Source organism: Lepidochelys olivacea (assembly GCF_965140295.1).
Source record: "Lepidochelys olivacea isolate rLepOli2 genome assembly, chromosome: 1".
In the NCBI taxonomy this organism is placed as follows: Eukaryota; Metazoa; Chordata; order Testudines; family Cheloniidae; genus Lepidochelys; species Lepidochelys olivacea.
The window spans coordinates 209,168,073-209,180,142 of record NC_140411.1 but is presented as its reverse complement, the minus strand read 5'-3'; the positions used below and the strand labels follow the sequence as shown (position 1 = coordinate 209,180,142).

General features: G+C 47.5%; 1 protein-coding gene across 1 annotated transcript in view; it reads left to right on the top strand.

Moving 5' to 3' along the window:
* Positions 1 to 5,863: 5,863 nt before the first annotated feature.
* Positions 5,864 to 12,070, top strand: part of VTCN1 (V-set domain containing T cell activation inhibitor 1) — a 39,284-nt gene continuing 33,077 nt past the window's right edge. Inside the window, exon 1 of the mRNA XM_084618410.1 lies at positions 5,864 to 7,929. Within this exon, the coding sequence (XP_084474536.1) occupies positions 7,898 to 7,929 (32 nt within the window). The 5' untranslated portion in view covers positions 5,864 to 7,897. The remainder of the gene's footprint in view (positions 7,930 to 12,070) is intronic.

The window sequence follows — 12,070 nt, the reverse complement described above, 5'->3', positions numbered from 1 at the left end:
AAGCCTCTCTGTCCAGCCCAGGGCTAGATCCTGACCACAGATGGGTGCAATACTACACAATCTCACTCAATGGATCTGCTATTTTGTTTGCAAACTTTACTCTCCCTGCGATCTCCAGGTGTATTAGCTTGGGCTGTATCTTTTTAGATCCCACAAATGAAACAGGATTGGTCTAGAACTGGGGTGGGGAACCTTCGGCTCGCGGGCCAGATCCGTCGTCCTGCTTAATTTCATCTGGCCCGCAGCAAGTCTCCGCACCGTGGGCTGGGAGCCCTGAGCATCAGCAACTCCCCAGAGCTGCGAGCACTGGCTGGCCCTGCTGCCGGGGGAAGTTAGGGTGTCAGGCCGGTCGGTCAGCTGCCCCTGTGGCCCCTAAGCACCGGGGCAATCAAGAAAGCTCTGAGTCTGCGTGGTCCCACCCCAGCTGGTAGGTGCCACCCCCGCAGCTTCCATTGGCCAGGAACCGCGGGGACGGCATGTGCAGGGGCGGACAGCGCGTACTGCACAGAGCTGCCTGGCCACATCGTGGCCACTTCTGAGAGCGGTGCGGGGCCGGGGGAAGCCTGCCTTAGCCTCACTATGCTGCCAGCCGGGAGCAGCTTGAGGTAAGCGGCGCCCAGCTGGAGCCTGCACCCCAATTCCCTGCCCCAGTCCTGAGCCCCCTCCCACACCTCAACCTCCTCCCAAAGCCCACACCCCCATCCAAACCCCCTGCCCGAAGTCAGAACCCTCTCCTGCACTTCAACCCCCTGCCCCAAACCCAAGCCCCCTCTCACGCCCCAACCCCCTCCTATAGACCGCACCCCCACCCCAATCCCCAGCCCTGAGACCATTCCTGTACCCTGAACCCCTCATTTCTGGCCCCATCCCGGAGCCTAGGGGAAGCCCCAAGCCTCCGCACCCCCACATGGTGTGGGGTGTGGCCCGTGACTGAGTTTTACTGTGGGTCAGTGGCCCCCGATAGAAAAAAGATTCCTCACCTCTGGTCTAGAAAATACTTGGTTTATGGAAATCCAAGGAAAACTCAAGGTGCTGGAGGAAGGGGATTGGTTTTGTTCAACATGTTCATTAATGATCTGGATGATGGGATGGATTGCACCCTCAGCAAGTTCACAGATGACTCTAAGATGGGGGAAGAGATAGGGTCCCGAATGACCTAGACAAATTGGAGGATTGGGCCAAAAGAAATCTGATGAGGTTCAGCAAGGACAAGTGCAGAGTCCTGCACTTAGGACGGAAGAATCCCATGCACTGCTACAGGCTGGGGACCGACTGGCTAAGCGGCAGTTCTGCAGAAAAGGACCTGGGGATTACAGTGGGTGAGAAGCTGGATATGAGTCAGCACTGTGCCCTCATTGCCAAGAGGGTCAACAGCAAATGGGGCTGTATTAGTAGGAGCATGGCCAGCAGATTGAGGGAGGTGATTATTCCCCTCTATTCGGCACTGGTGAGGCCACACCTGAAATACTGCGTCCAGTTGTGGGGCCCTCAATCCAGAAAGGATGTGGACAAATTGAAGAGAGTCCAGCAGAGGGCAATGAAAATGCTCAGAGAGCTGGGGCACATGACTTAAGAGGAGAGGCTGAGGGAACTGGGGTTATTTAGTCTGCAGAAGAGAAGAGTGAGGGGGGATTTGATAGCAGCCTTCAACTACCTGATGGGGGGGTTCCAAAGAGGATGGAGCTCAGCTGTTCTCAGTGGTAGCAGGTGACAGGACGAGGAGCAGTGGTCTCAAGTTGCAGAGGGGGAGGATTAGGTTGGATATTAGGAAACACTATTTCACTAAGAGGGTGGTGAAGCCCTGGAATGGGTTACCTCGGGAGGTGGTGGAATCTCCATCCTTAGATGTTCTTAAGGCCCGGCTTGTCAAAGCCCTGGCTGGGATGATTTAGTTGGTGTTTGGTCCTGCTTTGAGTAGGGGGTGGGACTAGCTGACTCTTCTGAGGTCTCTTCCAACCCTAATCTTCTCTGATTCTATGTTGGCGTGTCCTTTCATCTGAGTCAGTACAGAACCAAGTTCCCAGTGTGACAGTAGGGGACACTGTGCTGCTGGCAGTGAGATGAGTTGCAGAAGTGCAGCCACCTACCTGTTCCTTGCATTCATGAGGGTGAACTGGGAGCAGCTTGCACATTATGGGAAGCTAGAACCAAGTGGCTGGCACCTTCCTGCTACTATTTTGCCTATTCTCTGCTGTCAGAGTCTCATCAGGAATTATGTCATTTTCCGTACACAAAGGGGTCTCACACACACTGCCCACAGACAGCTGGGGGAATTAGCCTGAGTGATATAGAATAGCAGATGTAACCTTTTTCTGTAGGTTATTGGTTCAAATGCAGCCCGGGTTGGCAGGGACAGAAAGTCATACACATGGGAGGCTGAGCTGTGAGTGTATTTGACTTTTATCTACTTTCCTTAACTGTTCACTATGATAGGTTTAATTGGTTAGGCTTAGCTAGTGTCCGTAGGAATCGATAACTACATTTTAACATTCTCGTTCTTTAGCAACTTTAAGTGAGTTATCAGAGTTTTGTCTGTTAATTTTTTTTTTAATCAGCTGAAAGACCAGGGCTAATTGCAACTGTTCTTTAGTAATCCAGCTTTTTGTGACCAACTGCTCACACTCACCTCTAATTCCTCTCTGACTCCAGTAAATCCAAAAATGGCCATCTGTGCTTCTGCTGGGCCTAGCCCTTGAGCTGTTGCACCCTTGAAAGTGGGCAAGTTCCACCCCATGACCTGCACAATCTGCCACGCTCAGGGTTGGCTGCATCCTAGGCTCATTGCACACAGCAGCCTTATGTGGTGGTGCTGTGCTGGAGCCCAGCACGGTTGCAGCTGGGCTCATCATACTACTAGGGACTGAGAAGGGGGGTGATGGAGCATAGGTGGAGATCAGCCAGTCAGGTATATTGAAACTGGGACAATGCATTGGTTTCAACAATAATAATAATGTTCTCGTTTATTATTAATAGCCAGAATATAAATATTAAATAACTACCTAGGCATTGCTAGACATTCGTGGTGCCTGTGTAACCCACACACCTGCTGGGGGTGGTGTTCTGTCCCATCTAGTGGCACCGAGACCACTTAAAGAGAGAGAGAAAATGAGTCTGCTCTACAGCCTTACCTACCTAGCCAGGTGGCTTTTAGCTCATGTGGTAGAGGCTCATGCACTAAGCTCCAGAGATCCCCAGTTTGATCCCACACACGGACAACCAGTGTCTGTTGGTGTTACAAGGGGGGACTCATTGGGGATTTCAACTGGGAAGTCTCTGCTGAGTATAGTGTTCTGTCCCATCTCGTGGCACCGAGACCACTTAGAGAGAGAAAATGAGCCTGCTCTACAGCCTTAGTTAACAGGCAGTTGACTTTTAGCTCCTGCTGTAGAGGCTCATGCACCGAGCTCCAGAGGTCCCAGGTTCAATCCTGTCCATCGATGACCGGGGTTTGTTGGACCTGAGCCTTGAGGATTGGTCCTGCTTTGAGCAGGGGGTTGGACTAGATGACCTTCTGGGGTCCCTTCCAACCCTGATATTCTATGATTCTATGATTCTCCTTTATTTTTTTCCTACAAAGCAAATTTTGGAGCCACCATTCTTCCAGCTGAGGATAATGGGATGGGATCCCTCTTCAGAAACTGTTTATAGCTCTCCATTATTCATCCAAAAAGAGGGCTATTAAATAAGGCACTTTGTCTACCGGGTGAGCCAAAGGGTCAGCTCTGGGAACCAGGCTAGTCAGGCTGTCTTACTCTGCCAGTTGCTGCCTGTGACCTCTGTGAGCGAAGGTTGGGCGTGAGCACCTTCTTTACCCAAACTGAAAGCTATCCATTTGTCTATCCTACCGAAGTAAGTACCCTGCCCTACAGAGGATAACCTCTCCCTGGGTGCATGTAGCCAGGAAACCGTGATGTCTTTTATTTTCTGTGTACTATATTGTTACATCTGTAAGCATCCTGTGTGCCATTTTGTCCCCACCTTGTTACAGAGGAGACACCTGCACACTGGGCTCTTATCTGGAGACTTCGCTTCTGTTTGATCTGGTTGATTTTCTCTTTTATTTGGTGTAGTGTATACACCTGTCATTGATGCTTTTTCAAGGCACTGTTTGTGGGCGTTGCCCCTGTGTATAAACCTCAGGATCTACAGTCAGCTGGGTGTGGTACGGGGATTGCAATGCTCTGCTAACACTGGTTGATGATCTGCTATCAGGGTCATGTGCCCGTGCCAATTCTTTTAGCCTTGTCGGCTGCATTCAGTGCCAATGCCTACGAGGAGTTGTTCTGCCTGGATATCCCAGCAAGGTGGATAGTGCTTCTACTCATGAGCAGCCCTGTGTGCTGTACATTTATTTAATGAACTTAGTCCCTTTTTCTATTCACAAATTATTTGCCAACAGACTTCACTGTTATGCATTGTTCAAATGGTTCAACAAGTACATGTTTTCTGCAAACATACTTCAGCCAACAGGTTGTTCACAACCTCTTTGCCACTGCTATTGCTTCACGTGGTTGTTGTTCCTAATTATCCATTTGGGCTGCATGGCGGGCCATGGCTTTTGCCAGATGGCTTTGCCCCAAGCCGACCAAGAGATTTCAAGATGGCTGTGTGATACCGCAGAAGCAAATGCTCCGGTGGATACATATTCGCACAGACAGTTGTGACAGTTTCCCTTTCTGCAAACATTCTTGCTGACAAAATTTCACTAGCACAAAAGTTTATGAAAAGCAAACAGAAGGCGGCAAATATGAGGCTCGGGGCCAAACCTGGGAGGCCTTTGTGAGGTTTTGAGTAAATGTCCCTGAATAATTTCCAGCAGTACACAGCCAGCTCCACTCCTTTCTTTGTTGAGATCCAAGGTTTCCCTTGGCTCCCCAAGGTCAGGACTCTCAATGCCTCCCTCCCTGCCTTCTGGTGCTGGCTGAGGTCGAGGAGAGGTGGAATCAGTAGGGAGTCTCTTCACCCACCCCTTCCAGGCCTGGGGAGAGGAGCAGCTGGGATTCTCTTTACCCATAGGCCAGGGGTGTCAGCACGGAGTCTCTCTCCACACACATCCAAGGCCTGGGGAGATAAGGCTGGGAGCCAAGGAGGAGATGCAGAGGTCTCCAACAACCTCCAGTATTTCTAAACACCTCTTCCTGGCGAAACTTCAGGGCCAGTTCTCTATCCTCCTCCTCCTTGACCTATCGGATGCCTTGGACACTGCTGATCACTTCTTGAAATCCTGCCATCCCTTGGCTTTTCATGACTCCATCCTCTTCTGGTTCTCCTCCTACCTCTCACATTACTCCTTCAGCATCTCAGAAGAAAGTCATTGGCCCTGAGACGTGGTAAGGCTTTGCCACAGAGATGAAGAACTCTCCTGTGTTATACTGATAACTCATAGGGGTTCTGTTAGTAATAGTTCTGTATAAAGAGTGAGAACCCCTGATAGCAGAGCGTAGGAGTCATTCCACTGTGTTTGGGAAGTGGACTGTAACCTGCTCATTGAAGAGTCTGGCTTTGTGAAGTGAAGTAATGTGTGCTGTAATCTTGACCACCTCCCTCCCCCCCAATTGTTTAATTAGCTCTGAAATGAGAAACCTGGTCTGCATGCTTGGTCAAGTGGCAACTTTCATTCAGTTGTCGGTGAGAGCAACAGGATGTTTCTTTAGGGTCATTTCACATTGGGTCACATCAACCTCAAGTTATGTGCTTCCACTGAAATCCTGATTGTTAGAATCACACCTATTTTTCATCAATGGAAAACTACCAAATAAATATAATATCCATTTTAAAGCAAAAAAGTAACATATGAGACAGCGGCAGTATAGGAAAGAAACACTTCATAACCTTAAATAATCATAATGATCAGACAGCCATAGTAATTGTATTGGTAAAAAGGGAGGAAAACCCTCTGTTTTCATTCAGATACAATAGGAAGAAGGTTAGAGCAAAGGACTGGCCCCCAGGAGAATCAGGTTCTGCTCAGAGCCCTACCACAGATTTTGGACAAGTCTTATAGCATTCAAGTCATCAGAATGTTCAAACCTAGGGATCTAAAGTTAAACCCTCAAATCTATGGTAGCACCTAAATGAGTGGCTGGATTTGGAGAGGGGGTGAGCCATTCAAGTCAATGGGAACAGCAGATGCTTAACACCTCTGAAAATGAGACCACTGATTTACATGCCTGGATGGCAGCCATAGTCTTTTCCCAGCCACTCCTTGCTCTCCCACAGCCTTCATCCCCTCTGACCTGTCCTGCTTCTTGTACCACAGCTGAGCACATTCTCTCACTGGCTTACCTAATGGGGAGCTCCTAATAGCTGCATAAAGAGAACAGTTTAGAAGCTGTACCCTGGCCTGAAAAACAAACTACCAACTTCTGCACATGAGGAAATGCACAGGTAAGGTGTTGCTGCACATAGAACACAAGCACATATTCTTAACTCTGACCCCTTTAGCCGCCGTCCCTGTGGGACATCACACCTTAAACTCTGCCTAAGCCTTTGTGTCCAGTGTGATCTCTGCCAAGCAGCAGCAAGTACTCCCTGGATCAGTGGTGCTGCCTTGAGGGTCTTGTGTCTTGGGGGACTGTATGAACAGGAGTCCCACTTTGGAGCTGTGGTTGGCACAAAGAAAATGGCAGTTTTTGTTAGGATGGGCAAGGTACTGGAATGTTCCCAGTTCCCTGCCACTGCACAGGAAAGCCCTGTACAGATATTAACTAATTTATCATCACAGCAGCCCAGGGCAGCGTAGGGATAAGTGTTGTTATCCTCATTTTACAGGCATTTGCAGGCTTCCCCCAAATCCACACTCACACAGGCTCCCTCATCTCAATCCACACACAAGGGACTGGGTAGACAGAGTCCCCCACACAAATTCAGGATCTATCTGACACAAGCAGCTTGCACTCCTCTGCTCTCCCCACAGGTCTTCTCTCTGTTCTCCTCTCTCCCCCTTTGCCTCTTAGAGCTTCCCCTCCCTGTCAGAGCAGGAGGAGAAAGTGCTGCAGGGTCTCTGCTTCCTGCTAGCCTTTGCAGGCTCTGCTTGCACCAGTAGCCAGGATGGGGAGGAGATGGGAAACAGGAAGTGGTTTGGTCCGGGGGAGCAGCAGTAAGAGTGCATGTTTTAGGGGCAGAAGAAATGCCTGTTGCATTTTAAGTCCCCAGATATAGGGTGGACAGAGTTGGGAGAATCACCAGGGAGGAAAAAAGTTGGGTGTCAGAGAGGGAACATGTACTACCCTCTACTGTGCTAGAGCCTATGGCTCCACATGACTACTTTAGTATGGTATCGGGAGATGCTGGGGAGCATGTCCAGTTCAGATGGGGTCTGTGAGGAGGCTCAATGGGGATGAGGAGCGAGCTCAGTGTAGATTGAAGGTCTGTTGATTTTAACAGCAAGCCTCTAGCAAACTCTACTGAGTATAATACAGACCCCTAATGGTGATTTTTGCCATTTTATAACTTGGCCATATCTGAATGGATTTGCATGGGACGAGCAAAAGGCCCCTCTCTGACCTCAGGACCATCCCCCTTCCAATTTTCACATCTCTGCAGCAAATTTTGGAGGCTGTAAGAATTCCTCAAAAGAAAAAGTTGGAAATGTTTTTATAATAGGACAAGATAGGCAACCTTAACATAGGAGTCAAGGCTACTGTCCTATAATACTGAAAAAGCTGTGCCTTGTTGCTGTGATTGTGCCTGATGGGAAGCCTGATCATGTCCTGTTGGCTTCCTCATACCTCAACTTTCCCCTCCTGGAGTCACCACTCCTTACCTGAGTTCAGCTATTTAAGCAGAGTAGCTGGAACTTAGACGAATGTGTCTCAAAGGGAAAGAGGCTGCACTGAATACTGCATTGAATTGTTATGCACCCTACGCTTCGCCTGTCTGAACCAGTCCCATTACCATGGCTTCCCTGGGTCAGGTCATTTTCTGGAGGTACCGTACAGTCTTTATCCGCTTCTGGAGATAAGGGAGGGAGGGAATTGTTTTTATTTCATTATGGAAGGTCTGGGCTCCACTGCCACACCTGGCTGCTGTGCTGTCCTCCCTTGGGGACTTTTGTTCAGCTTTGGCGAAGGGAATTCTTTGCCATTTGGCTCAATAGCATGCTCTTGGGCTGCTTTTTAGAATGTATATGTTTTGAGTTGTTTTGTGGAAAGTATGAATGCCAAGCCAGTCATTGATATAAGACATAGACTTAAACTGGTGTAGTCATGCTCCCAGATCCCAGTGTGCGATAGTTAGCGATTACAGCAAAAATGAAGACTTATTTCCAGGGAAACGAGTAAGACTTGCTTACAAGACTTCAGAGCTGCATGTTATTAGAAGAGAGGGGTGTAAATGGCATTGGAGAACCTCTATATTTCCTCTATCAGCATTGGGAAAGTTGTGCAAATTTCCCCTAAATCAGTGTGTTAGAGAGAGTAATCCACAATCCATACTACAGTATATTTTCTGTGTCTCTCAGCACAGTTGTCTATTCCTATGTAAGAGCTATGCTGAGGAGGAGGTGGAAGAAAGAGAAAAGGGATTTCATCTATTTGTTCAATAATGCTTCTACCTTTTGATCTATTTGGCAAAACCAAAAATCAAAATTAAATATACACAGAGAATAAGTATTCTGGGAGATTCATAACGGGATATAAAGTCTCACACCTAGGTCGCCTGGTCTCCAGGTCATAAATGGCTGAAAATGATTTCTACCAGACAGCAATTTGGTGGCCCCCATGTGAAATGAATTGGAAGACTCAGTTAAGTTTCTAGTGAATAGATGCCAGTCTCATAAAATCACTACCACAAATAGCACTTTGCTGACTGTCTTTGCAGAGAAGCCAATTGTTTAATAGGGCATGGACACTGAGCTCTTTTCATCTCCCTAACCATGGCTCTTCTGGGCTGTATTCAGGCAGGTTAGCACAGTGGCATGTGGGAAGCCTATGCTAATATTTATTCTGTTGATAGGACTTCAGTTCTCAAGGCTATCAGTCCAGCACTAAATTCCCCACAAAGGGCCCCAGTGGTAGAATGCCCAGTGCATGAAACTCTTAGAACAACCTAGTTCCTGTGAACCTTGCCACATTTTCTTGAATTCCTTGTGTGAGGAACAGCCTCCTCCTGCTACGAGATAGATAATCACTGCATATATAAAGCCCCTGAGCAGGCCTGCCAAGGTTCTCAGGTCACTGTACATCAATTTCATAATAAACTGTGAAAGCAACCATATAATAAGCTGTAGTGATCGTAGTATAATGTAATGATAAATGTCAAGTGAACGTCTTACTTTCTGTGCATTTGAAACACACATAACAAGCTACTCTGTTATTAATGGGTGTGTGGTCCTGACTAACTACCTGCAACCAGCCTGACTGGTTTTGTCAGAGGAACAATAGATGATTAGGATGACAAATGAGCCCTCATCCCTTAATTCTTTCAGAGTAATCACACTGTCTGTGTTGGCTAATGTCTGATTCATATGGACAGTAATGTCCAGCTGAAGCAGGAGAAAGAGACACCAGAAAGTGTGCTGATGCTTCCCAGAAGAGAAGGGCTTTTGAGGGTCCCTGCCTCTTATCACTAAGCTTGATGTTTTAGATGGTTAGAAATGGCTAGGGAAAGTTAACTCTTTATAGCGAGGTTAGCATTGGAGATGTAGGGGAATTAAAATCCCTGCTGTTTATCACAAGTCAGCTGATCCTCTTTAACTATCAAATGTCCCAAAACTTCTTCAACATAGTTAAAATTGCCCAGCGCTGCCTCATGCCCTTCCAGAAGGTGGAGAATAGCTACATTTAAGCTTCTGAAAGCCAGGAAAGTCTTCAGTCACAACACCGTGTGCTCTGGTCCCATTAGAATGGATAACATGGTTTAGTGGGGATTGTGATCTAATACCACACAGCATGAAGTCAGAAATTGAAAGCACAGTCTACTCTCCCATCTGGCTATTAAGAAGTGTAAGAACAGAGCCAGAGATGTCCTAATCTGGCCTGTTACGAATGCTGCCATGGAAGAGAAGATCCAAGAGTGGAGAAAGCAAACTGCAAAAGAACTGTTGAAACCATGTGAGATTCTGGATTGCCCTTGCTCATGTTTGCTGCAGATCTATTCGAAGTCAATAGGAAAGATTACCTCTTATTGTGGAGTACTACACATTTTTGCAACAATTCAATTTTTAAAGCACATCAAGTAGCAGATTGTGAATCGCATTTTGTAACTCACTATGGGACTCCAGCTAAAATTAATAAAGGATAAAGGATGAGAGGCAAAATTTTCAAAAGCAACTAGGGATTTGGGGTGCTTTAATTTTTGGATGTTCTATTTAGGGTACCCAAGGGGACTGGGTTTTTCAGAGGGTGAGTACTCAATACTTTCTGAGAATCAGACCCTTTTAAAGTTGTTTCTAGCTGGACACCCAAAATTCAAGGAACCCCAAATCACTAGCTGCTTTTGAAAATCTCAGCTGCAATTCACAAGAGGTTCTTTTGACAATCCTCTTTGCTATATCAGTTTGTGCCCTGGTGGATTCAAGGGTTCAGCTAAAATATCACATTTACCCTGGGGAGCAGAAGGGTAAAAAGCTTCGTGCCAACATCTAACAAGCTTCTTGAGCTAAAGACAATTAACCTTGAAGTAGTTGCAAAAGAGCTATTCACTCGGAAGCTGGAAGTCGTATTACAACACTTATACTAAAAAGATTTACCTCAACTGCAAGTAGTGGAATGTTAGATTCCAAACAGGAAGTGGTCCAAATCTTTAGAGGAGGATGGCAGGCCTGATTGTTTCTCTGGTGTATCTAGGGGAAATATCCCCTCCCTCACATCTATAGGGCCCCTGGCACTCACCTGTTGGAGCCCTAATACCCAGCAATCACTTATATTCCTTTAACTGTTGCTATCCCCATATTCTACTATATCAGAGAGACAGTATTGCTGCATACAGGGCTCATACAGCTTCAGGGATGGATGAAGACTAAATGTGGCTCCGATCAAAGTCATGGGGCCTAAAATTTGCTCATGTATTTTGAGGGTGGTGGTGACAGTCACATCATTTGTGAGCCCCTTCAGTTAAAGAATTTGGGAGCCCATTCGGAAGGAAGTTTGATTCTGCTTTAATCTGCTACTGATTACACCAGACTGCCTCACCAAGGGCTGGCAGGGAGGACTCCGTGGGGCACTGAATACCTATCATACTAGTAACCCACCTAGGTCTGGTATCAGATGGGGGTGTGATGCTGACAGACCAAGTGCCAGCTCATGCCAGAGCCTCAGACCGCATAAGCTGGTTCCGAAGTCAGGGCTCGGATCTCCAAGACCATTCTGGCAGAAGTAATGGCCACCAGGAAGGCCACTTTCCAGGACAGTAAAGCAGAGAGCATATACTTGCAGGAAACACAAGGACGAGATGAAGTTCCAGACACAGTCACAGGCAGTACTGTGAGACACAGAACTGAGAGGGTAGTGGGGCGGCAGGCCCCTTTATACCAGCATTATGAGTGCGCAACTCCAGGGCCTACCTGATGGATACCTCTGAGAGAGAACTGTTCTCAGGGGGAGCACACACCTGCTTTGGAATGGCTGTGAGCAACATCTCAAAGAACAACAGTTATGGAAGGTCAGTAATCGTTTTTTTCCTGACAGCCTTCCCTGAGGTAGGCACTCACAGTGGTGAGCCTCTCCAGACAGCATGACCGGAGGACACCATTTGGAAAAGTGCGCCACTCTACTCCCACTGGTGTGACTTTGTACACAGATGTGCAAGGTCAGGCCAGTGGGGGATGGGGCGGGGTACTCTTAGAATGGCATCCCCAGTCTGGCATTGTGGGCCAGGGATTCGGTTGGTGGTTAGTATATGCTGTTTCAAGCTGGGACCAAATGACAAAGAAAGGGTTTTTGATATAAATGGCTGGGTTTAAAGTGACAAAGGGCCTTTTTTTCTGAGCAAGCAAATACACCGGACTTTTTGTGCAAGGAAAGGCCAGCATCCCTTGGGCTAGGGCCTATTGGATGCCCCAGGTGGAAGATAGGTGACTTCTGCTATGATTAGTAGGAGGCCTGTAGGAACTCCTGTTTTCTCTGTCATG